The 19876-nt window shown below is 32.5% G+C and overlaps 3 protein-coding genes across 6 annotated transcripts; 2 read left to right on the top strand and 1 right to left on the bottom strand.

Moving 5' to 3' along the window:
• Nucleotides 1–774: 774 nt before the first annotated feature.
• Nucleotides 775–2494, top strand: LOC143427898 (uncharacterized). Its single transcript, XM_076902404.1, has 2 exons — nucleotides 775–819; nucleotides 2161–2494. The coding sequence occupies exon 2, from the start codon at nucleotides 2161–2163 to the stop codon at nucleotides 2452–2454; it is 294 nt and encodes a 97-aa protein (XP_076758519.1). The 5' UTR covers nucleotides 775–819; the 3' UTR covers nucleotides 2455–2494.
• A 920-nt stretch (nucleotides 2495–3414) lies between these two features.
• Nucleotides 3415–10617, bottom strand: Dre4 (SPT16 homolog, facilitates chromatin remodeling subunit dre4). Of its 2 annotated transcripts, XM_076902369.1 has the most exons (20): nucleotides 10435–10615; nucleotides 10245–10349; nucleotides 9755–9919; nucleotides 9516–9668; nucleotides 9090–9236; nucleotides 8732–8998; nucleotides 8307–8642; nucleotides 7666–8035; nucleotides 7224–7422; nucleotides 6724–7105; nucleotides 6459–6641; nucleotides 6253–6384; nucleotides 5928–6097; nucleotides 5661–5844; nucleotides 5493–5571; nucleotides 5231–5399; nucleotides 5068–5163; nucleotides 4619–4684; nucleotides 4428–4556; nucleotides 3416–4346 (listed from the first exon to the last, which is right to left on the bottom strand). In XM_076902369.1, exons 1-20 carry the CDS (start codon nucleotides 10501–10503, stop codon nucleotides 4340–4342), a joined length of 3408 nt encoding a protein of 1135 aa, XP_076758484.1. In that variant the 5' UTR covers nucleotides 10504–10615; the 3' UTR covers nucleotides 3416–4339. The 2 variants fall into 2 exon arrangements, with proteins under 2 accessions (XP_076758485.1, XP_076758484.1); XM_076902370.1 differs by lacking the exon at nucleotides 4619–4684 and having other exon boundaries at nucleotides 3415–4346; nucleotides 10435–10617.
• A 1074-nt stretch (nucleotides 10618–11691) lies between these two features.
• Nucleotides 11692–17693, top strand: Ptpmeg (protein tyrosine phosphatase Meg). 3 transcript variants are annotated; one of them, XM_076902374.1, is made up of 17 exons: nucleotides 11692–11767; nucleotides 12772–12983; nucleotides 13067–13195; nucleotides 13287–13335; nucleotides 13417–13584; nucleotides 13656–13776; nucleotides 14020–14107; nucleotides 14192–14344; nucleotides 14420–14652; nucleotides 14885–15052; nucleotides 15131–15308; nucleotides 15402–15569; nucleotides 15654–15829; nucleotides 15907–16106; nucleotides 16222–16565; nucleotides 16925–17209; nucleotides 17446–17693. In XM_076902374.1, the coding sequence occupies exons 2-17, from the start codon at nucleotides 12834–12836 to the stop codon at nucleotides 17527–17529; spliced, it is 2694 nt and encodes an 897-aa protein (XP_076758489.1). In that variant the 5' UTR covers nucleotides 11692–11767; nucleotides 12772–12833; the 3' UTR covers nucleotides 17530–17693. The 3 variants fall into 3 exon arrangements, with proteins under 3 accessions (XP_076758489.1, XP_076758488.1, XP_076758487.1); XM_076902373.1 differs by lacking the exon at nucleotides 11692–11767 and adding an exon at nucleotides 12222–12417 and having other exon boundaries at nucleotides 13287–13329; XM_076902372.1 differs by lacking the exon at nucleotides 11692–11767 and adding an exon at nucleotides 12222–12417.
• The last annotated feature ends 2183 nt before the right edge of the window (nucleotides 17694–19876 follow it).

Genomic DNA, 19876 nt, shown 5'->3' with positions numbered 1-19876 from the left:
GTGGTATTTGTAAAAGCGTAAAGAGAAATGTTTAAAAGAGTCGATTCGAGTTCAAATTATTTACTAAACACGTATGGGTACATCCAACTCTATAATTATTAACAAGTATAAAAATAAACCGAGATCACTAAAACTATTATTTTGAATTTTGTCTAACTTTTAACGAGACTTTTCTTTTGGCCCTCCCTCTAGAATAGCTCAATTATATGTACAGTAAATGTAAGTTAATAAAAAGTATATAAACATCGTAGTAATGTTCTACGTCCATGAACGCTTGTACTTGATAAACAGATAAAATTATAGTCAGTATGGACATTAGAATGACATAAAGTCAGCAAAGAGCTCAATCGGAATAATAACGCTGTCAGCAGCTGTCGACTTGAAGCCTTCTTCATCCGGCAAAGTCAACGACGAGCAAGATAAACCACTTGAATGAAAGCAAAAGCAATGATCGCAACTGTTCTTCCTTGCAAGGTTTAACTAATCGAAGGATGGATTCTCGTCAGATGGAAATAAGAGTGGAGTGTTACCGTCGTTCCCGTGAGCATCCTGAGTATAAAAGCCGCTTCTGCCGGCCGCGCGCTTAGTTTCGCTTCACGGCAACCGATTGTGAAACAACACGCACTCTCACCGCGAATGCTACTTGAGAGCAATCAGGCTTCTGACTTCCTTTTACCGTTAACCCTGCGGCCGTAACGAGTTGCGTGTACGCCAACGAGTTGTACGTTTTTGCTCTATTTGCTTCTTTGGACCATTAACATTCCTACTATAGATCGGTACATTTGTCTACTTATTCCAGTGGTTCAACGACGAGTCAACGTAAGTTTAATTTGTTTACTCAGAAATTTTTAATACGTTCTTCCTTCTTCCTATTTCAGGTAAAATGAGTGAGAAAGTTGATCCGTGTAGCGGAAAGATGTATTTTGCGTTGATTCATTCCTGACGCGAGTGAAAGTGTAAATTCATCTTCCTGTAGAACGAAATTAAAGATTAGTTTGAACATTTGATGGGTAATAGAGATAGAAAATGAAGGGAGCATGTAGAAATAATACTGATATATATATATATATATATATATATATATATATATATATATATATATATATATATATATTTATACAAATATAAATGTAACATGCATTTGCATAATTTCCATTAGAAATAAATCCACTATTTTACTTTATAACTACAGGAAGTAAATTGTAATGAAAGGCTATTGACAGAAAACTAATATAATTTCTGTTAATTGTCTTTTCAACAAAATTTGTTATTATTATAATAACAGAAAACGTGCCAGTTGTAAATCGTGTCTCTTTTTCTTATCAGTATTATTATTTTTCAAATTATTTAATACATCAAATTTTTGTTAAATCGACGGACAAAAGACGCAATCGTAAGTTGTATCGATATAGAAAATTCGATATTGTATTTATAGCAATCAATATTACTTAATCAACGAAGTATATTTTGACACTTGAAACTTGTAATTATATAAGAAATATCATACCTGATAATTACTGCTTATGTTTTCACGCGAGTCCTTCGTTGCGTCACAACAGCGATCGCAGCAATTATCAAGCATCCTTCTCACACGATGTCTAAATTCAAGATAAATATCTGTCCCAATTCCAACTTTTTTTTTTCATTAAAGAACAATGTATGATTGTTCCGCATGTATAGGGTTCTTCATCTTTTGGGATGCACTTCATAAAACACACTCATACTATTAATTATAATGGTGAACAATTTCTATGAAAACAACAGATGCGCACATATTGGAACACTTTTAAATATATATATAGGTTGTGCCATAACATCTGGGCACGAGACTGTTCACTCGTTGATCCGATACACCGATATAAGAGGAACAGTTCTGGAATACCACATTTCCGGGATACAGTAGTTTTTGTATCGGAGAAATCACTCATCTGCCTTTATCTCTAGACGTTTTACCATTGAACTTTTTACTCGTTCAATATTACCAGGTGTTGCTGAACTTTCGTTGGTTTATAACATAATAGTAGTACAACGTTTGTGTATTTTGGCAACGTACCACCAAGGCAAATAATACAGACAATAAGGACGCTCGTCCTCGTCATAAACTGTAAATTAATAGATCCAAGATGATTAATAAATTTTTACCCTTTTGTTCTTTTTCAGATGGAAGTACGTTTCGTTTTATTAACGATAGTATTCGTGGTGGGAGTAGTTGTGGCCTTTCCACAGAAAGATGGTCAAATTTTCAGTAACGAAGCTATAAAACAAGCGCAAAACACATATCTTATTCCAAAGGATGCTACAATACAAAAAGTTCAAGAAGGTATCGAATTGGCAGCCTACGAATCCATTCCTGGTGATCAGAAAATTAATCTTTTCGAAATCTTGGGAGAACACGTCCCACCGGAAGTTGTAAATAATCTCCAATCGCAGATCGATCAGATAGGACGGAATTAAATTCCTTTCTTCTTCTCCATCATCGTCATCGTCGTCGTCGTCGTCGTCATCGTCGTCGCTTCCTTGTAAAAATGCTTTAGATCTAAGTTTTATAATGAGTATTTATAAAATGTGACACAAGTTCTATCTTCTTTAACAATGTGTACTCTAGAACCTTTCCATTTTTTCATAAATAAACGAATGAAATGCTTGTAAGATTTTTTTTCTCACGTGGAAACTTTCTTCACGACACAATTTTTGTTGTAACAATTTAATAATACGTGTTTGAATGTTTCAGCAGTAAAAGTATTTCTCTAAAAAAGGACGATAATTTATTTTGCTCGACTTTTATAAAATGTTACATACTTAAAATATACTTTGAGAACTGGCTTTCTGCCAGTGTCGTTCGTAAAAAGAGATTATTACAACATACACTCCAAGTAACATCATTCATAGTGAGAAGAAAAAACAAAAATAAGTGTTATTCGCAAATTGTGAAATGTCGAACTAAGTCACCTGCCGGAATTACGTATGTATCTAGCGATGTCGTGGAGAAAGCTGCAGAACCACTAACCAGAGGCGTACTTTCACTTCACCTACATTTACATTATAATATTGAAACGGTTCTTCTTTGGCATTTGTTATATGGCATTGCCAAGAAAGTCCAACGTAATATCAAACTGTTATTAGCCCTCCCTCCATCATTTTTATAAAACAAGTTGTGTAGAGAAAAAATAAGTCAAGGGTACAGTAAATTTCGTAAAGTTACACTTTCATTTTACTTTCACTTTCTTAATTCTCTCTCTCTCTCTCTCTCTCTCTCTCTCTCTCTCTCTCTCTCTCTCTCTCTCTCTCTCTCTCCTCATCTATATTCCCTTCCTCTTCTCTCGAAGTCAACAGAACAGTAATTACGTAAGACCCAAAGATGAATGGATTACCGTGAAAACGGAACGAAATCCTACAAAACTTTTTTGAACGCGGATAAGAATGATAAACAATCAGTGATAGTGTCGTTACTAAAAGTGTTTACAAGTATATGAATGTACCCTGCTAGAATAGCAATAATTCCTATCTGAGGCACTCCGACAATAAGTGACAATATTTTGTACGTTAATGATAAATAACTTAGAAAGTATTTATTTTGTTTACCAAGGTACAAATTTTCAGAAATCTGCGAACAAAAATTATCAAAAATTTTGATCCATTTCAGCTTTCTCCGGTCAGTAAATTAATATCTATATCCTGTTATCTTATGTACGATACTTACCACTAGTGCATTGTCTTGCATTGAGAGCGTATTACATTTATACATGTTGGTTGTTTATATTATTTTTATCATAATCACGAATTAATTTATATGCTCATTCGATAAAGAACGATATCATAACAATCGAGACAAATTTTTTATATATACTATCTGTACAATGTGAAAGGTAGTACAATGCATTTTGATTCACAAATTTAGTAAGTTATTAAAAATAGGTCTGAATACTACTAGCAAACGAACAGTGGAATGAAACGATACGTGTTAGTAACTATATTATATAATTATATGATTGACATGTGTATTCTTTTGCTTAAAAAGAGTCTTATGTACAAGTGAGGAAAAAAAAAAGATAGACGTGTTTGTATGTAAATTTACGTTAAATTACCCGTACAAGTTCATACATGTAACATTGCTGTTACTCAATGCTATCAAATAATCAGCCTTGACAGCACATTATCGAACTCCTAAATAATATCAACGAATCGTTTGCTAACAGCTTAAATGAATCAATGCAAGAAAATGTACTATCATTATAACTTAATCGACGTATTGATAAGTAAGAAAGTTTAACGCAGAATAAACATTCGGTGTTCGTGTTTTTATATGTGCTTCATCTCCAAAATGTATAATAATGTTTTTTTATTTTCTGTAACATATAAAATTATTGTAAAAAATGTTGCAAAAAAAAAATTAAAATTAATAGCAGGTAGAAACTTCCTATACATACTTAGATTTCTTCGACCCCCTGTCATTTCTTTCTTCGCTATCTTCACGAGATCGTTTCTTATTGCTAGACGAAGAGTGACTGGATGATCTGTGTTTATCATGCTTATCGTGTTTATCGCTTTTCTTGAGACTAAACAAAAAAGAAACCACAAATGTATCATTGGCAAACACATGATTACTTGTGTTAATCACCTGTGTTTGGATGATTTGGAAGGAGACACTTTCTTGTGTGATCCTCCACTCCGTGATCGATCCGATCTTTAATTATGGAAACATGTACTTAACACAATTTTCCAACAAAATTATGTCTTTCTATGTCTAACGCGTTCGCTGTCATTCACAAAATTGTGAGAGACATCGTTCGTAGAAAAATGTTACCAATTCGCGCTCTGAACTATATATGTGTACGCAGATGGTATTTAAGTATACAGCTAAATCATGATTCCAGGTAAATTCCAACATCAAGACTATCTGAACCAATCGTGGACGTTTAGTATTACATTGAAAGTTTTCGCAAAATTCCTTTAAATGGTACGTATGCGGGATAAAAATAAATCCTATGTCCACAGTGCTTTTACGGCGGCAGCGAACGTGTTAATTCAAGTACTTGTACATTATATAAACATACATAACATTCTTACTTGTGTCTGTCGGAAGACGACGATGACTTTTTCTCTTTACTACTGGACGAACTTTTATTTTTCGAACTGGAAGAACTCTTATGCTTCGAATTATGCCTATAATATATAAGCATGTTAACAAATTAACAAAGAAATTCAGAAATGATAAAATCGAACAATTTACCTGTCTTTTGATGGCGAAGGTGAATGTTTGCGACTCCCTTTCTTCTTTTTGCTTGAATTGTAATCGTCGCGGAATCGTTCTTCCCCTCTTTCTTTGTCTTCCTCAGCCGCTTCTCGTTCTAAATCGGACCAATCCTTACCAGATTCTTCGGAACTACCCAATTCCTCCTCTGAAATGTAAATACAATAAATAAAGAAATAAAGAAATATTAAATAACAGATGAAAGCACAAGTAATTCGTAAGTAAAGTTTAGCAATGCTACCTTCGCTATCAGAGTTCTCCGATGCCTCGGAATATTCAGAATCGTCATCAGATTCCTCTTCACTATCAAAATCAGACGGCTAAGAAAGCAAATTATATAAATTATTACATCTACAAAAAGATTTACTTTTACTTATACTATTCATAATTATTTAAATATATTTCATACCTCATAAGCATCATCTTCTTCTTCCTCTTCGTCTTCTACTTCATCGTTTTCTGCGTCACTTTCTGGATCCAAGAAACTCCATCCACCGCTATCGAAGAAACCTTCAGGATCGTCCGTAATTGTTTTCATAATCTTCGTCCAATTCAAAGATTGTACACCTTCTGAATATCTGATATCGCACGAACTAAAAAAAAAAAGGTTGCAATCTGGTTACATGGCTCTGCTTTTCAGAAATTAAATCGACGAAGTAAACGTAAGAAAACTTACTTCAACCATTCTTTCACATGGTCCAGCATGTTCATAGGTATAGCGTTCAATATCGCAACTTTTCTATGATAATCTTTGAAAACGAAGATCATATCGAAGTTCTTAAGGTGGAATTGTACTCTTTCAAAATGAACAAGTTCAACATCCTCTAAAGTGATAACAAACGGAGGCTAAAACACGTTAATGCACATCGTGATCAATAAAGCTGATACTAACATTTTATAACAAGTGTGAATTATTATAAAATTATTTTGTATAAAAAAACTTGGCTTTTAGCAAAATTGAATTCAAAGGTTCACCGAAAATATATATAAATCAAATTTACCCATTCTGTGAGATTAACTAAACAACCACTAGTGGGTTGTAGAAGAACAGTGCTTCTAAATGGGGCACCAGGGAATCCTAATTCTCGGAACGGCGTATCAAATTCGATCTCTTGTTTCGTCATGCTTTCAACCTAAGTATATATGTAGCGTTTTTTTAAATTGACTGGTTTTATGAAATTAAATATAAAAGAACATCGGGTATTACCTTTTCACAGAAACTTTTAAACGCCGTTTTCAATTTATGCCTAAGTTCACGTTCCGATTGTTCAGCGGCAAGATCATCACGATCGTGCATATGTTGATGTTTCCCTAAATCTGTTGTAATTTCACCAACTTCCGTATAGAATTGTACATCTACGTGTTTCTTTTTACCAAACATAATTGCATGCTAAAAATAATTTACAGACATTTAATAAAAAATCGTTAGTTGGAAGGAAATTAAATGAAGTAAAATAAAAAAGGATATGTACTTTTAAATGAAAATGAAGCAATATGATCATTTCACCATCACATGGTTGGAAAAAGGCATTCTTAATGTTATTGTAAAGAATATCAACTTTATCTCCTCTAACCGAAGTGTAACGAAATCCATTCACATGTGCCTCTAAACCTCCTGTCATTCTCTTCGAAACAATATTTGGTCGAATGTATAAGTCTTTTAGTTTTGGATTACCCTTATTCTGGGACAATATTAAAGTGTCCTGTTTCACAAGATCCTCTTTCTCCCTTTCTTCTGCCTCTCTGTTCTTGAATTTCTTTTGGACTTCTTTAATTAATCTAAAGGCTGTATTTAAATTAGAAGATGGTGCTGAAATTTCACCGGGTTCTTTGGTGTTTGTACTTCGATATGTTCTGGAAAAGTAAATAATGAAAAATTCGCGCTATTCATCTTAATGTTAATATACGTAGTAGAATTTCTCCTGTTTAAATATAATACAAGACAAAAAGTAAAATAAAATTGTATGCTGACACTTCTTTAACGAATGTAGCATCGGGTTGTGGATAAGATCCACCTTCGTTCCGACCCATTGTGGCACCGGGATGAAAAAAATTTATTCTGAGATACGTGTAATCTCCTTCAACCGACTGAGAAATATTTTTGATGGTAGATATGTGGAACGGTACGGGTATTCCAAAAATGGGTAGTATTACAGTTTCATATTTCTTATCTGAAACACACGTACGTGGCATAGCATGTAATAAAATATACATAAAAGCTTATTTTATAAACTGCAAATACTACACAGGTATGCATAGACCACGTACATTTTATACATGTATTATTGACGATGAAAAAATGAAGCACGATGATCATGACACACAAGGATATAATACAAAATATTCAATGTAATGTACATGCTACATTTAGGATACGAAGTGATTCTATATTTAGACATAATTTTTGCGCTTACCAACATATAATTTTAACTCTTTTACTTCCGGTTCTCGTGGCATGTGACTTAAACTTTTGTACGATATCGTTGATTTTCGTATCTTTTCTTGCTCTTTCCCGCCAGACTGCTGAGCCAAACGAGCTTTCGCAACCTCATTCAACTGTTGCGCTAACTCTTTTTGATGTTGTTTCCTCTTTTCTTCCGAACTGTGTTCCGTTCTTAATTTTGATTCTATCACAGCCGTTCTCTTTCCGCGGCCAAGGATCTCCGGTTTTGGTTCATTTTCTTTTCCACTGCCTTCTTCCTCCTCGTCCTCTTCATCTTTAACAAATATTCCAATATTTTTGACTTTTTTCTTTGACGGTGTCAAATTTGTGGCAGGTTGCCCCTGAAATAAATCATTCTATTGTAATTTCCATTCTTTAGTATCCTCCATTGATCCTTCTTTTGCACACGAGGTCGTTTCATTTCATTTGGAAATTTTTTTTTTATATTTCATTTTTAAAGCTAAACAATAATTTTAATTTCGCAAATACCGTTTTTATGTTTTAAATCATTTTACCCGTTCGACGTAACAATACAAATTTCTCTTCAAGTGTATACGTAAAAAGATTAATTAACAACGATATAGATATAATAAATTTAACAGAAAAGAATACCTCATTAACCATAACTGTATCACCAATAAAAAGAGCATAAACTTTTCCTTCTTTATCAGCAGCCTCTGCATTTGTAAGATTGGCTAGTCCAACGTTTACATTGAATACCATGCCTTTCTTTATTATCGCGTGGGTTTTTGGACCAATAAGTAAAGAACTTTCTCTAAATTCGATACCCATCGCAAATCCAAAGTTTTTAGTTAAATGATCTATCATGTCTGGCTTTTCATCCTTCACATATTTAACGCCTGTCTCGTATACTTCACTTATTTTTACTCCAGCCACTAATTTCTTCAGAATCTCCTCTTCTAATTGCAAAAGGAAGTTATAATTATCCTAGAGCAAACATATACCTCATTATTGAACATATTTAATATAACATTATAGTCCATTTAGGTACTTAAAAATCTTCTTTTGACATTTACCTCGATAGTTTTAGTAGGATTTACTAATAATGTTCGAACGATATTGGAACAATACGACTTATAACGTGCCCCAAGAGAACAAACAATTACGCCAAAGTGCAAAATATTCTTATCACTAACGACGCTAAACTTTAAAGAATAGTTCCCACCACTTTGTATAATCGCGGGATAACACATATCTACTTGGGTAACATCAACGCCAGTTACATACTTTTTATTTGTTATAGCTGCATCTACGCCTTCTGCAAGCTTCGAATGCTTAACTTTCTAAAATAAAAACAATTGCGTGTAAAAATAAATTTTCAAATACATAAACATTTATTCGAGCACATCTCAAAGATGATTTGAAATCTAATACCTTATCAGAATCGATGATTTCCATTATTTGATCCTTAAGGTACTTCGTAAAAACGTCTACAGATACTAAACATGCTTTCTTTATGGTCAGAATTTCAGCATCCTCCTTTGGACACATTACATATGCAGCTGCAGCACTCACATCAACCTGATACCATGATTAGACGTAGATTGTGAAATACGATGTAATTAAAGTTATTATAAAAAACGATCAATCCATTTTTAATAGATTTTATATATAAAAATAAATAACAAAAAGCTTTTGTCATTGCAATTCAAATCAACTCGGAAATAATAATATCTGCAGAGAACACGAAACATTGTTTTTTCGATTTCTAGCAAACAAGAAAGTCTGGTCTTTCATTGTTTTCATCTAACCTTTCAATTATGTTTGGTACTACATGCAACGTAGAAAAGAATATAATACCATATCAAAAGACTCTGACTTCAAAGTGGCTCTCCATGCATCCATAAAGGCACCTGGATAATTTTCTTTTGAAAAGACGCCCAATGTTCTACCCTTTTTACTTTGTTTTACAATCTCGATAAGTTTGGCAAAATTTGCTTTATCTTCGTCGTTCTTGAAAAAAAAGAAGAAAAAGAAAGGAAAATAACATAAGTATTAGATACAGTTGTAAATGTAGATTATTTATAAGAAATACATACTCTATCCCTCACTAACAGTTTCACAGGAGGGACTCCAGTCTCTTCTGTTTTCTGATTTTCAAGCTTTCTTAGAAATTCAATTTTTTTCTTGCTAGCTAAGAAGCAAATGGATTCTTCCGCTAAGATCATTATAGTATCTGTAAGTTCGTAACTGAGGAGCCATGTCTGAAATAAAATGAGAATATTGATATGAAATTTTCTGCCAATATAAAAATAAGAAAATTCAATTTAATAATGTAACAAAACAAGAATCATAATGTTATGGTTATGTAATTAAAGTATATTTTAATGGTTGCAATTCCACAGAGGTAAGAGCATTGACTCTTATCACTCTAACAAATAAAGAATACGCGTAACGAAACCGCAGGGAACACTGATTCCCATAAAGATCGCTTCTTTTAAGTCTTGGAAATTAGGTTATCCTATTGTTTTTAAGTGTAGAATGCGGAAAGAATGTGAAGTGGAAAAAGGAAAAACTATCGTCAATTACTTGCAGTGCTGTTGATTTGCTGTAGACGATATCCTCGTCTGTGCCCACTGCCGAGACGAGGCAATCCATTTTACTAAAACTGTCATCTGTACCAACTTCTCCATCCTATTCAACAAAAAGCATTTATTCTTGTTCGTCAAACGATGAAATTTAATTTGAACGATGAGAGGAATGATCAGGGACAGCTTACCTTCCACGCGGTATAAAGCCGCTTCATACGCCGAAAGAACGTTTCTTTGTCAACGGAAACGTTTGCCATAGCTTCTTGTTTTCAATTCGGTTCGGCGTAAGACAACACGCGGCAACCGTAATCCACAAACTACAACCCACGCGGCGGGAACAGTTTGATGATACAACCTATAGTTAGTTGGCCATTGAAGAAAGTCAACAACGCTCCAAGCGATCCTCGGCTCAACTAATCTTGACGTTACACTACGCGTACTCGCTTACATTACATTATGCGTACTATCTACTTATAATTACGTGCATACACGTTCCTGACGATTGTTGATTAAATGGAAATTGTGATAAAAAAAATGTTACATTCGTTATTAAACGTTATTAAAAATTTAGAAAAAATTAAATTAAATATTGCGAGTTTGTTAAAAAATAAAAGGTCTCTATGAGATCGTAGAAAAGAATTGAAAAAATTTTGAAAATTTGGGGTTGAAAAGATGGAGAACAATACACGAATGCTCAAAGAGGGGTAATTAATAACTTGAATAAAACCTTTTTTATGAAAATTATGATTTAAAGACGATAAATGTAGCGATTGTTAGCCGCGGAAAGAGCGGTGAGTTTGGTCATCATCATGAGTTTTACATACGCTATGGTCAATATTAATGCACGCACCATGTGTACAGCATGGTACATACATGAATATGTACCATGTTATATACTCGTACGTATAGGTATACTACTATTATATGTACACATAGCAGAGTTTCTATCAGGGCGTCAAATAATATTATTGTTATAAATAAGACTCTGATATTTACGTAAAAGTGTTATTTAGAAATTAGTTATTTTAAAGACCGATGCATACGTGTCCTTGCAATGTTTATTGTAAATTTACAAAGGTACCATGACCGTAATTCATTGACATCACTCGTGCTCACTCGTGCCGATTTATTAGTGTTACCTTATATGTTACCGAGTTGAGTGAAAGAAGTGCAGTTTTCGATTATCAAATCCGTTTAGCCAGAAACAGCGGCGATACGGTCTATAGTAAATAATGCTGACTGGTTGCAATGCGACGGTGTTGCCTTGATTAGAATGGGATTGTAGAACCGTTTAACACGCTAATATGTCGCTGTGGCAGATAATGAGGAAAGGGAAAGATCTTTGAAAAATTCTTTCTTCATGATCGCGCGGATGATTACTTTTTTCTCTTAAAGTTTCCCCTGAGCTCGATCCGTTAAACTGTGTGTTAACAGTTCTGTTGTCCGCTGGTTTTCGTCTGTCAAGTGTGCAAGCACACCTGTGTGAAAGCTGTATCAGAGACAGTGCAACGGATCATGAATGTAAGTGCAAATTTTACACTCCTCGTTCAATGTAATCGCGAGTAAATCGTATCATACATAATTATTATCCGAATTATTTGTTATCGAATTCGAATATCTTTCTGCAGAAAGTGTTTAATACTTTATAAATACTTCAAACATTTAGTAAAATATCACGTTTTCTTTCATTATGTATGGACAAAAATTTTGCATTCAATTATTTTAATGCAACACAATATTATTCTATGTGTATGTATGTATGTATGTATGTATGTATGTATGTATGTATGTATGTATGTATGTATGTATGAATGAATGGATGTGTATTCATTCTTTGCTTTAAATTAATTTAAATAATAATAATAATAATAATAATAATAATAATAATAATAATAATAATAATAATAATTCAGACAAATAGATTTTTGCAGTTTAATCGTGCATAAATTGAAATAGAATTACATTCTGGAATATATCTCTTAAGAAATTGATGTTACGAGATAGGTTGAGTGTATTGGCATTTAAAGAGTTTCTTTTGCTTCTTTTCTGTAAACTATTTTCAGAATGCCCTGTTCTACATTATTCTGGCACGTAGCAGACATGAATTTGCTTATGTAACTGACTTTAGATTATAGACTTGATGAATTTATTTACAATGACATCCTCCGAATGTAATTACTTTTGATAGTGTTTTATCATTAATCAGTCTGTGAGATTGCATGGTACTGATTTATCAGATACGATCATTTGTTAGAATTGACAACATGGTTGTTGACATAACCTTAGAACTGTAATAATCAAATGAGTGATTTTTAAGTTTCCTTTTGTAATACAACCATGACAGTTAAAAATGTGGATAGGGATTTATGGATTAAAAAATACATACTCATTGTTGCTCCTTAAATTATACAAAGTATATTGATATTATCGAGCTATTTGAATTTGAGTTGTTATTTGTTTATTGAATCATCTCTCTGGATTTAAAAATTCGTTTGACAATCTTTTTCTTATAACTTTTCATTTAGGTGGTCAGCGTAGCAGAGAGGTGGTGTCGGGAAGGTGGTTGACACGCCTTCGTATATTTGAAATGATCGAAAGCGTATCGCGCAGAGCGTTGAGTGGCTCCAGTGGGAGCTACCACGTTCGTGGAGCAGAATTGGCAAGGAATCGTAGATTAAAGTCTCTATCTGCTACTGTTGTCTTCCTCGATGACACACAGCATACATTTCAATTGGATGTAAGTTCGTACAATGCTTAATTTATAGAGCAATGATGATTTCTTGCATTGCACATAACGCTGCTTATTTAAAAACATTTCAGAAGAGGGCAAAAGGCCAAACTTTATTAGATTTGGTATTCCAACACTTGGAACTTGTTGAAAAAGACTATTTTGGTTTACAATATGCTGAAAATGGTGCTGCAATATGTACATATTCACCGGATATAATGGTAAAATTTTCTTTTTTTTATTAAAATTAATGAAACCTAATTCTAAAACTTTTACTATCAAGATATACTTATAATTATATTAATGTTTTAGAGATGGTTAGATCCTAGTAAGCCAATAAAGAAGCAGATAAGAAGTAAGGGTAAAGATCGTATTTAAATGCCTGTTAATGCTGCTGAACACAAAGAGATAAAAAATAGTTTCATGTAATGTATTGTTTCAGGTGGACAATTCTATTTTAGAGTTAAGTTTTACGTATCTGATCCTAGCAAATTACAAGAGGAATATACTAGATATCAATTTTATTTGCAAATACGGAGAGATATTCTTCAAGGAAAGCTTCAATTACCACCAAGTACAGCATGCTTAATTGCCAGTTACACGGTTCAGTGTAAGTATTGAAATAATTGCTTATTTTACTTTAAAATGTACTTGTAATATTTCACTACATTTTAATTGTAGCCGAGTTAGGTGATTATCATCCCGAGGAGCATGGTCCAGGATATCTTTCAAGATTGCAATTAATACCGGGTCAAACTGAAGAAATGGAGAAAAAAATAGCCGAATTGCATAAGCTTCATAAGTGCGTTTAAATTATAATATCAAACGCTGATATGTTATATATATGTGTATATATATATATATATATATATATATATATATATATATATATATATATATATATATATATATATATATATATATATATATATATATATATATAGAGAGAGAGAGAGAGAGAGAGAGAGAGAGAGAGAGAGAGAGAGAGAGAGAGAGAGAGAGATATTAGCAGTATTTGTGTCACAAAATCCTTCATCTTTTTTAGGGGTCAATTGCCAGCAGATGCAGAATTTAATTTTTTAGACCATGCAAAACGATTGGACATGTATGGTGTAGAGTTACATAAAGCTAGAGTATGCATTTATCGCACACTTTTCACATATAAAATGCGTCTGCTTTATTTTCCTTTTCTATTTGTTGTTCATTTATTTTTTTAGGATTCGACTAATAAGGAGATACAATTAGGTGTAACGTCTATAGGTTTAGTAGTATTTCAAAATGGAATAAAAATCAATGTGTTCTCATGGTCGAAAATAGTTAAAATATCATTTAAGCGAAAACAATTTTTCATTCAACTAAGGAGAGAGCAGGTATTTCAATTGTCCGTTTTGTAATTAAAAAGTCAATCGGAATGCTATAATTGTATGTCACAAATTTTGTTGCAGTCGGAAAACTACGATACATTACTAGGTTTTAATATGCAGACATATCGTAGTTCCAAAAATTTATGGAAAGCATGCGTAGAACATCACACATTTTTCAGACTTCACAGCCCTAAAACAAGGCCAAGGCGTTTCCCGCTTACTTTAAGTAGTAGATTCACGTACTCGGGACGTACAGAATTTCAAACAGTTGAAGATGGGAAACATAGAGCGAGAGTAGAAAGGACATTCATACGGTAATTAATATTATTATTTTTTTATATTATTGTTATTAACAACACAGTCTGGAAATTTCTTTTATTTTTCTATATCTTTTTCGCTTATCGTCTGTTATATGTATGTATTGACCAAAAAGAAAACGTACAGTAAACTGTAAAAAATTTCAATGATCGATACAGTACGGTATTTTGTCATTAGTAACGCAAAATAGATTTCACAAATTTTAACACGATAATTTATGTTATTTAGATCTCCAAGTAAGCGATTGGTACACGGAGTAACATCAGCACCGCTTATCGAGGAGAAAGGAAAAATATCCATGCCTCCTGGAAGACCCTCTAGAGCATATGATAAAGTTCAATCTCTTGGTGCACGCGAACCTCGTCAAGCGTGGGGCGAAGGGAACCCCAGCGATGAGTTAGTTGAAATTAATTTAATATTCTCAAATTATTATTATATTTCTAGTAATTATGATTCATTTCTCGTTTTCTGCAGCGAAGGTGGTTTCTTATCTCTCCGCGAAGAGATAACAAGCTCGCATACACAAGGCAATGCATTTTCTCCTGTATTAGGTTCTAGAGTTTTAAGTTATGCCGATGATGATACAACTGTTGAAAGAAACATTTATGATTTGCCTGATTATAGCGAACCTACGAGTTCGCCTGCTCCTCAGGTACCTATTTGTAACGTTTGCAATAGCAATAAACTGCAAATGCTTTTCATATGTAAAATAATTTTTTAAATTCATAAACATGGGAATTTGTAGATAATAGAAGATGGGTTAGTCACGATATCACTGACACCGGACGAGCAAGGCCGATTTGGATTTAATGTAAAAGGTGGTTTAGACCTTGATATGCCTATTTTAGTATCGAGGGTAGCTCCAAACACGCCAGCTGATCGTTGTTACCCAAAATTAAATGAAGGAGATCAGGTTTGTTTTCACGCGTAAATGGAGTTAAATTGAATTGATTTGTAAATAACTAAACTTAATTTTTACATTACACCGAACAAATAGGTGGTATATATAAATGGAATCGATGTCAATGGCTTATTACACGAACATGTGGTGAATCTAATTCGTCAATCCCGTGATTCCGGATCTGGTGAACTGACACTAACTGTTAGACCTAATGCTTTGTACAATGCATTAGCTGGTACTGATGAAACATCCGAAGAAGAACCTCCATATAGGTATAAAATTTAGTTGAAGATATTAAAAGTAGAAGAAAATGATGCGTTTAATATTTACTTTTCTTTCGGGTATCAAGATACGTTCCAGATGCACCCCATGCAGCTATTGGATCAGATGCATTAGCGCAGTCGATGCTGCTTCTTGCCGATGGTCTAGCAAGTGGTGCTTTAATTGCACAGTATGAGCAATTATATAGAAAAAATCCTGAACTTACTTCTCTTGAATCTAAAAAGCCTGAAAATCAGAGTAAAAATCGTTATCGCGATATTTCACCATGTATGTAGAAAAGCATATTCAAAATTTTAAATTTAATATAAACAAATAAATAATGTAGATTGAATATATAATTAAAAGATAGACTTAAAATTTTAAAAGATGATACAATTTGTAGATGATGTCACTCGTGTGATACTTATGGGTTCTGCAAGCGGAGATTACATTAACGCCAACTACGTGAACATGGAGATACCAGGATCGGGTATCATCAACAGATATATTGCTACACAAGGTCCTTTATCATCTACCGTTGCTGATTTCTGGCAGATGGTACTGGAAGCGGGAAGTACTCTCGTCGTAATGCTCACAACTTTGGTTGAACGTGGCAGAGCAAAATGTCATCAGTACTGGCCTGCACTTAATGAGACATTGACATTACGAAATCTTACTCTTACTTCTACAGCTGAAAATGTTGAGGACACTTTTATATTTCGAGAGTTCATACTTCGCGATATAAATGTAAGTAGAAACAATGTTTATATATTTTATTTAATTATTCATATAAATGTTAAGAGTTGAAAAAAGCAATTTTTCAAGAAAGACATAAAAATAGTTCTTAATATTTTTAGTCTAGTCTAGTTTAGAGTCCGTTCCATTTATTTTTTCATAGATCTTTTACTTTCATTTTTACCTTTTACGTAATCTTTTAGGTGAAACGAATATTTTTATGATAAAAATGTCATCTTTCCGAATTATAACGTAAAACGTTATATTTAGCATACTATTAAAATTCTAATGAATAATCCAAATGATAATTTTTTGTTTCTCTCACAAAAGAAAAATATGTATATATGTGTAATTCTGTACATGCGTTTTAGACTGGAGAAGAAAGAGATATAACGCACATGCAGTACTGTAGTTGGCCAGATCACGGAGTTCCCAGTGATTGGCGGCAATTCACAACATTCACTGAAAGAGTGCGGGCAGCTCGAACAGGAATGGTGGAACCTGCTGTTGTTCATTGTTCTGCTGGAATAGGCAGAACAGGTGTTTTAGTGCTAATGGAAACGGCACTATGTCTCATTGAAGCGAATCAACCGGTATATCCATTAGACATCGTAAGGTCTATGAGAGATCAGAGAGCAATGATGATACAAAATGCTGTAAGTTAAGATTTATAAATAGTTCTGATCTTTATTTTACATAGAATGTTCGGCTACGAATGATCATAAATGAAAGAAAACGATCAATTTTTCCTTTTTTATTTTCATTCTAGAATAATGCTCTTCCTTGTTGCATTTATGATCATTTTTAAGCGAATACTTTACTTCAAATTTAACTCCTATAGAAATAATAATGTTTATATACAATGATAAAATATTTGTTCTTTTTTCTTTAGAGTCAATACAGATTCGTCTGTGAGGCAGTCCACAAAGCTTACAGTGAAGGAATAGCTAAACCTCTCCCTGAATTCAGTAGGTGAAAGTAACGCAAGCTTGGAAAGCATTGTAATTACCATTCTCTTTACATTTTACCGAAAGATCACATCATTAGAAAATAATTTTATACTCTGACAATAATATATGCATATATTATTGATTAATGAAAAAGATATATAATATTTAAAATAGATATTTTCTATCCATCTACGAATATATTTTTCATCTAAAAACATAGTTGAACTGAGAAAATACAACTTTTCACGCCTTTGAGCCTATTCCCATTTTAACTTCTATATGTATAGTACATCTGTAAATAATGGAATTTTGATAAAATTTAGTTTACCAATTTACGTTTAAGCTAAAAGTATAAATCGCAAAGTATTACTTAAAATGGTCACCCATTATTGATTAATTTTATTACTGCTATTATTATTACATATTTTTATTTCTTATAATATTAAATAAAGGCAGAGGTATGGAAAGTTAAAATGTACACAGTATTGGCTAATATACCTTCAAAAATTATGGAAATCAAATTCCTTCCATTAGAAACGATTAACATTTCGTCTATTTCTATGTGCTACTTGTATCAGAGTAGTAGCAGGAATATAATTTTTATATGGAAATAAATAACGCCTTAGAATTTATATAAACATATATATTATTGGTACGTTAGTAAAAGTTTGGAAATATACGAGGTGCCAATATAGAAATATTGCCTTGAAAAATGCCATAAAACCTCGTGAAATATACAAACTAACACAAAACTGAAAAAGATCGAATCTGTAGTCAATCTAAATAAGTTACATACAGGACGTGAGTACATAAATCATACTATGGTTTTCAGAAATAATATTCACACATCCTTAAGCATTTCGAACTTTTCAAACTTTGCTCGTTTATAACAATCGAAACAGCATTTTTTCCATAAATACTTGAAAATACTTTGATATTTATTTATTTCATAACATTGAAAGTAATACGCATTCGCATTATGTAAAACTAAGTTTTTCATTTAACGCTACGTCCCTACAGTAATATTTAATCAGAAGTAATATCCTTCTACTTGCAGTTATAGTAACTTATTGGTAAATTAGCTTTCACATTATGTTCAGATTATCTTTTATTTTAAAGAATAGAATACACTACTTCAAATATCAAAATCCATAGTATGAAAAAGGAACAAGTTTGAACTTGTGTGATCCAGAAAAGGTATAAATGATATTCTAATGATAAAGTTCAAGTTATCATAAAATAAAATTAATACAAATTACTGCCCTCTTTGGTGTAATCGTTTTGGTTAACGTCTTCAACGTCTTAGAAAAATGATACTGTAAGTTAACAAAATCGTCTGTAAAATAAACAAAAGAGAGAGCAATGTCACGCGTTATAGAACATTCTAATTTTACTTAAAAATATGAAAAATATGGATTTTCAAATATTTATATTTTAATGACACAACTTAAGTAACTAAGGAGGGCAGTTGAAAAAGCTTGGTGTTTTAATTTTAGAGAGTAACTAATTTAATAAAGTGTTCGACGCAAAACAAACAAATAAATCAAAAGAAGCGATGTGTAAAATATTGAGGGAAATATTTCGTCCTAAAAATGATCTTATTCAGAAACTTCGGTATACTTTGAATGTTCTGACATTACATTAAGGAAACTCACTATTTTTTATAACCGTATCCGTCATGTGTTCTACTTTCCGCCCATTTTTACAATGTTAAAACACTTTTACGTTTTCTTGCATGCGTGCACACGCGCGTTTACGTGCGTATGTATAAAATATATTAATCAAGTTATTTTTTACGCACATGCAAAATGACTTCTAATTGACCTAAGTAAATTCACGTAATGATCTATAAGTTAGTAATATAATTGCGCGTATAATCGTGAACCAGTGAATGAGCAAAGAAAGCGAGACTATAACATATTAAATAAAAGGTACTACTTGCAACATCTTGCTATATTTGATATAAAGTATTTGTACAGATATGAGATTGATTGAAGTTAATAATGCCAAGCATTACAATTGTTTATATGTACAATTGATAACTAAACTAAATATCATCATATGTACATTTTAATTATTTTACTGTATTATTTTTACTTTACCAATGTAATTGTCTATTACTAAACGTCGGAAAGTCACTTGTAATTAGAATTTACTAATAAGCGTAGTTTAAAATGTACGCATATAAATTTCTGATTTATACACAATTATTTGATCAAATGAGGCTAAAAATATAAAAAATTAGCATAAAATTTATCATCGTTTTATAAGTGAGGCTGGACGACAAAATGTCATTAGATTTATCGTTTAGTACTTTTGGTGATGAATGATTGAGAAGATTGAATGAATCTATCGGGCATATCATAACAGTAA

Source organism: Xylocopa sonorina, chromosome 10 (assembly GCF_050948175.1).
Source record: "Xylocopa sonorina isolate GNS202 chromosome 10, iyXylSono1_principal, whole genome shotgun sequence".
Classification (NCBI taxonomy): Eukaryota; Metazoa; Arthropoda; class Insecta; order Hymenoptera; family Apidae; genus Xylocopa; species Xylocopa sonorina.
The sequence above is the reverse complement of the archived record's forward strand: the minus strand, read 5'-3'. Positions and strand labels throughout refer to the sequence as shown.

Excerpts from the sequence above, each read along its gene's own strand:
- Ptpmeg (XM_076902372.1), top strand. The coding sequence starts at position 12,387 with ATGAATTTATTTACAATGACATCCTCCGAAT. Across the intron at positions 13,336-13,416 it reads GAAGCAGATAAGAAGTAAGG|GTGGACAATTCTATTTTAGA; the intron begins GTAAAGATCGTA and ends GTATTGTTTCAG. Across the intron at positions 15,830-15,906 it reads GAAGAAGAACCTCCATATAG|ATACGTTCCAGATGCACCCC; the intron begins GTATAAAATTTA and ends TCGGGTATCAAG.
- Dre4 (XM_076902369.1), bottom strand. The coding sequence starts at position 10,503 with ATGGCAAACGTTTCCGTTGACAAAGAAACGTTCTTTCGGCGTATGAAG. Across the intron at positions 7,423-7,665 it reads AGAGTTAAAATTATATGTTG|ATAAGAAATATGAAACTGTA; the intron begins GTAAGCGCAAAA and ends CGTGTGTTTCAG. Across the intron at positions 4,685-5,067 it reads TCGTCTTCCGACAGACACAA|ATCGGATCGATCACGGAGTG; the intron begins GTAAGAATGTTA and ends CCATAATTAAAG.
- LOC143427898 (XM_076902404.1), top strand. The coding sequence starts at position 2,161 with ATGGAAGTACGTTTCGTTTTATTAACGATAGTATTCGTGGTGGGAGTA.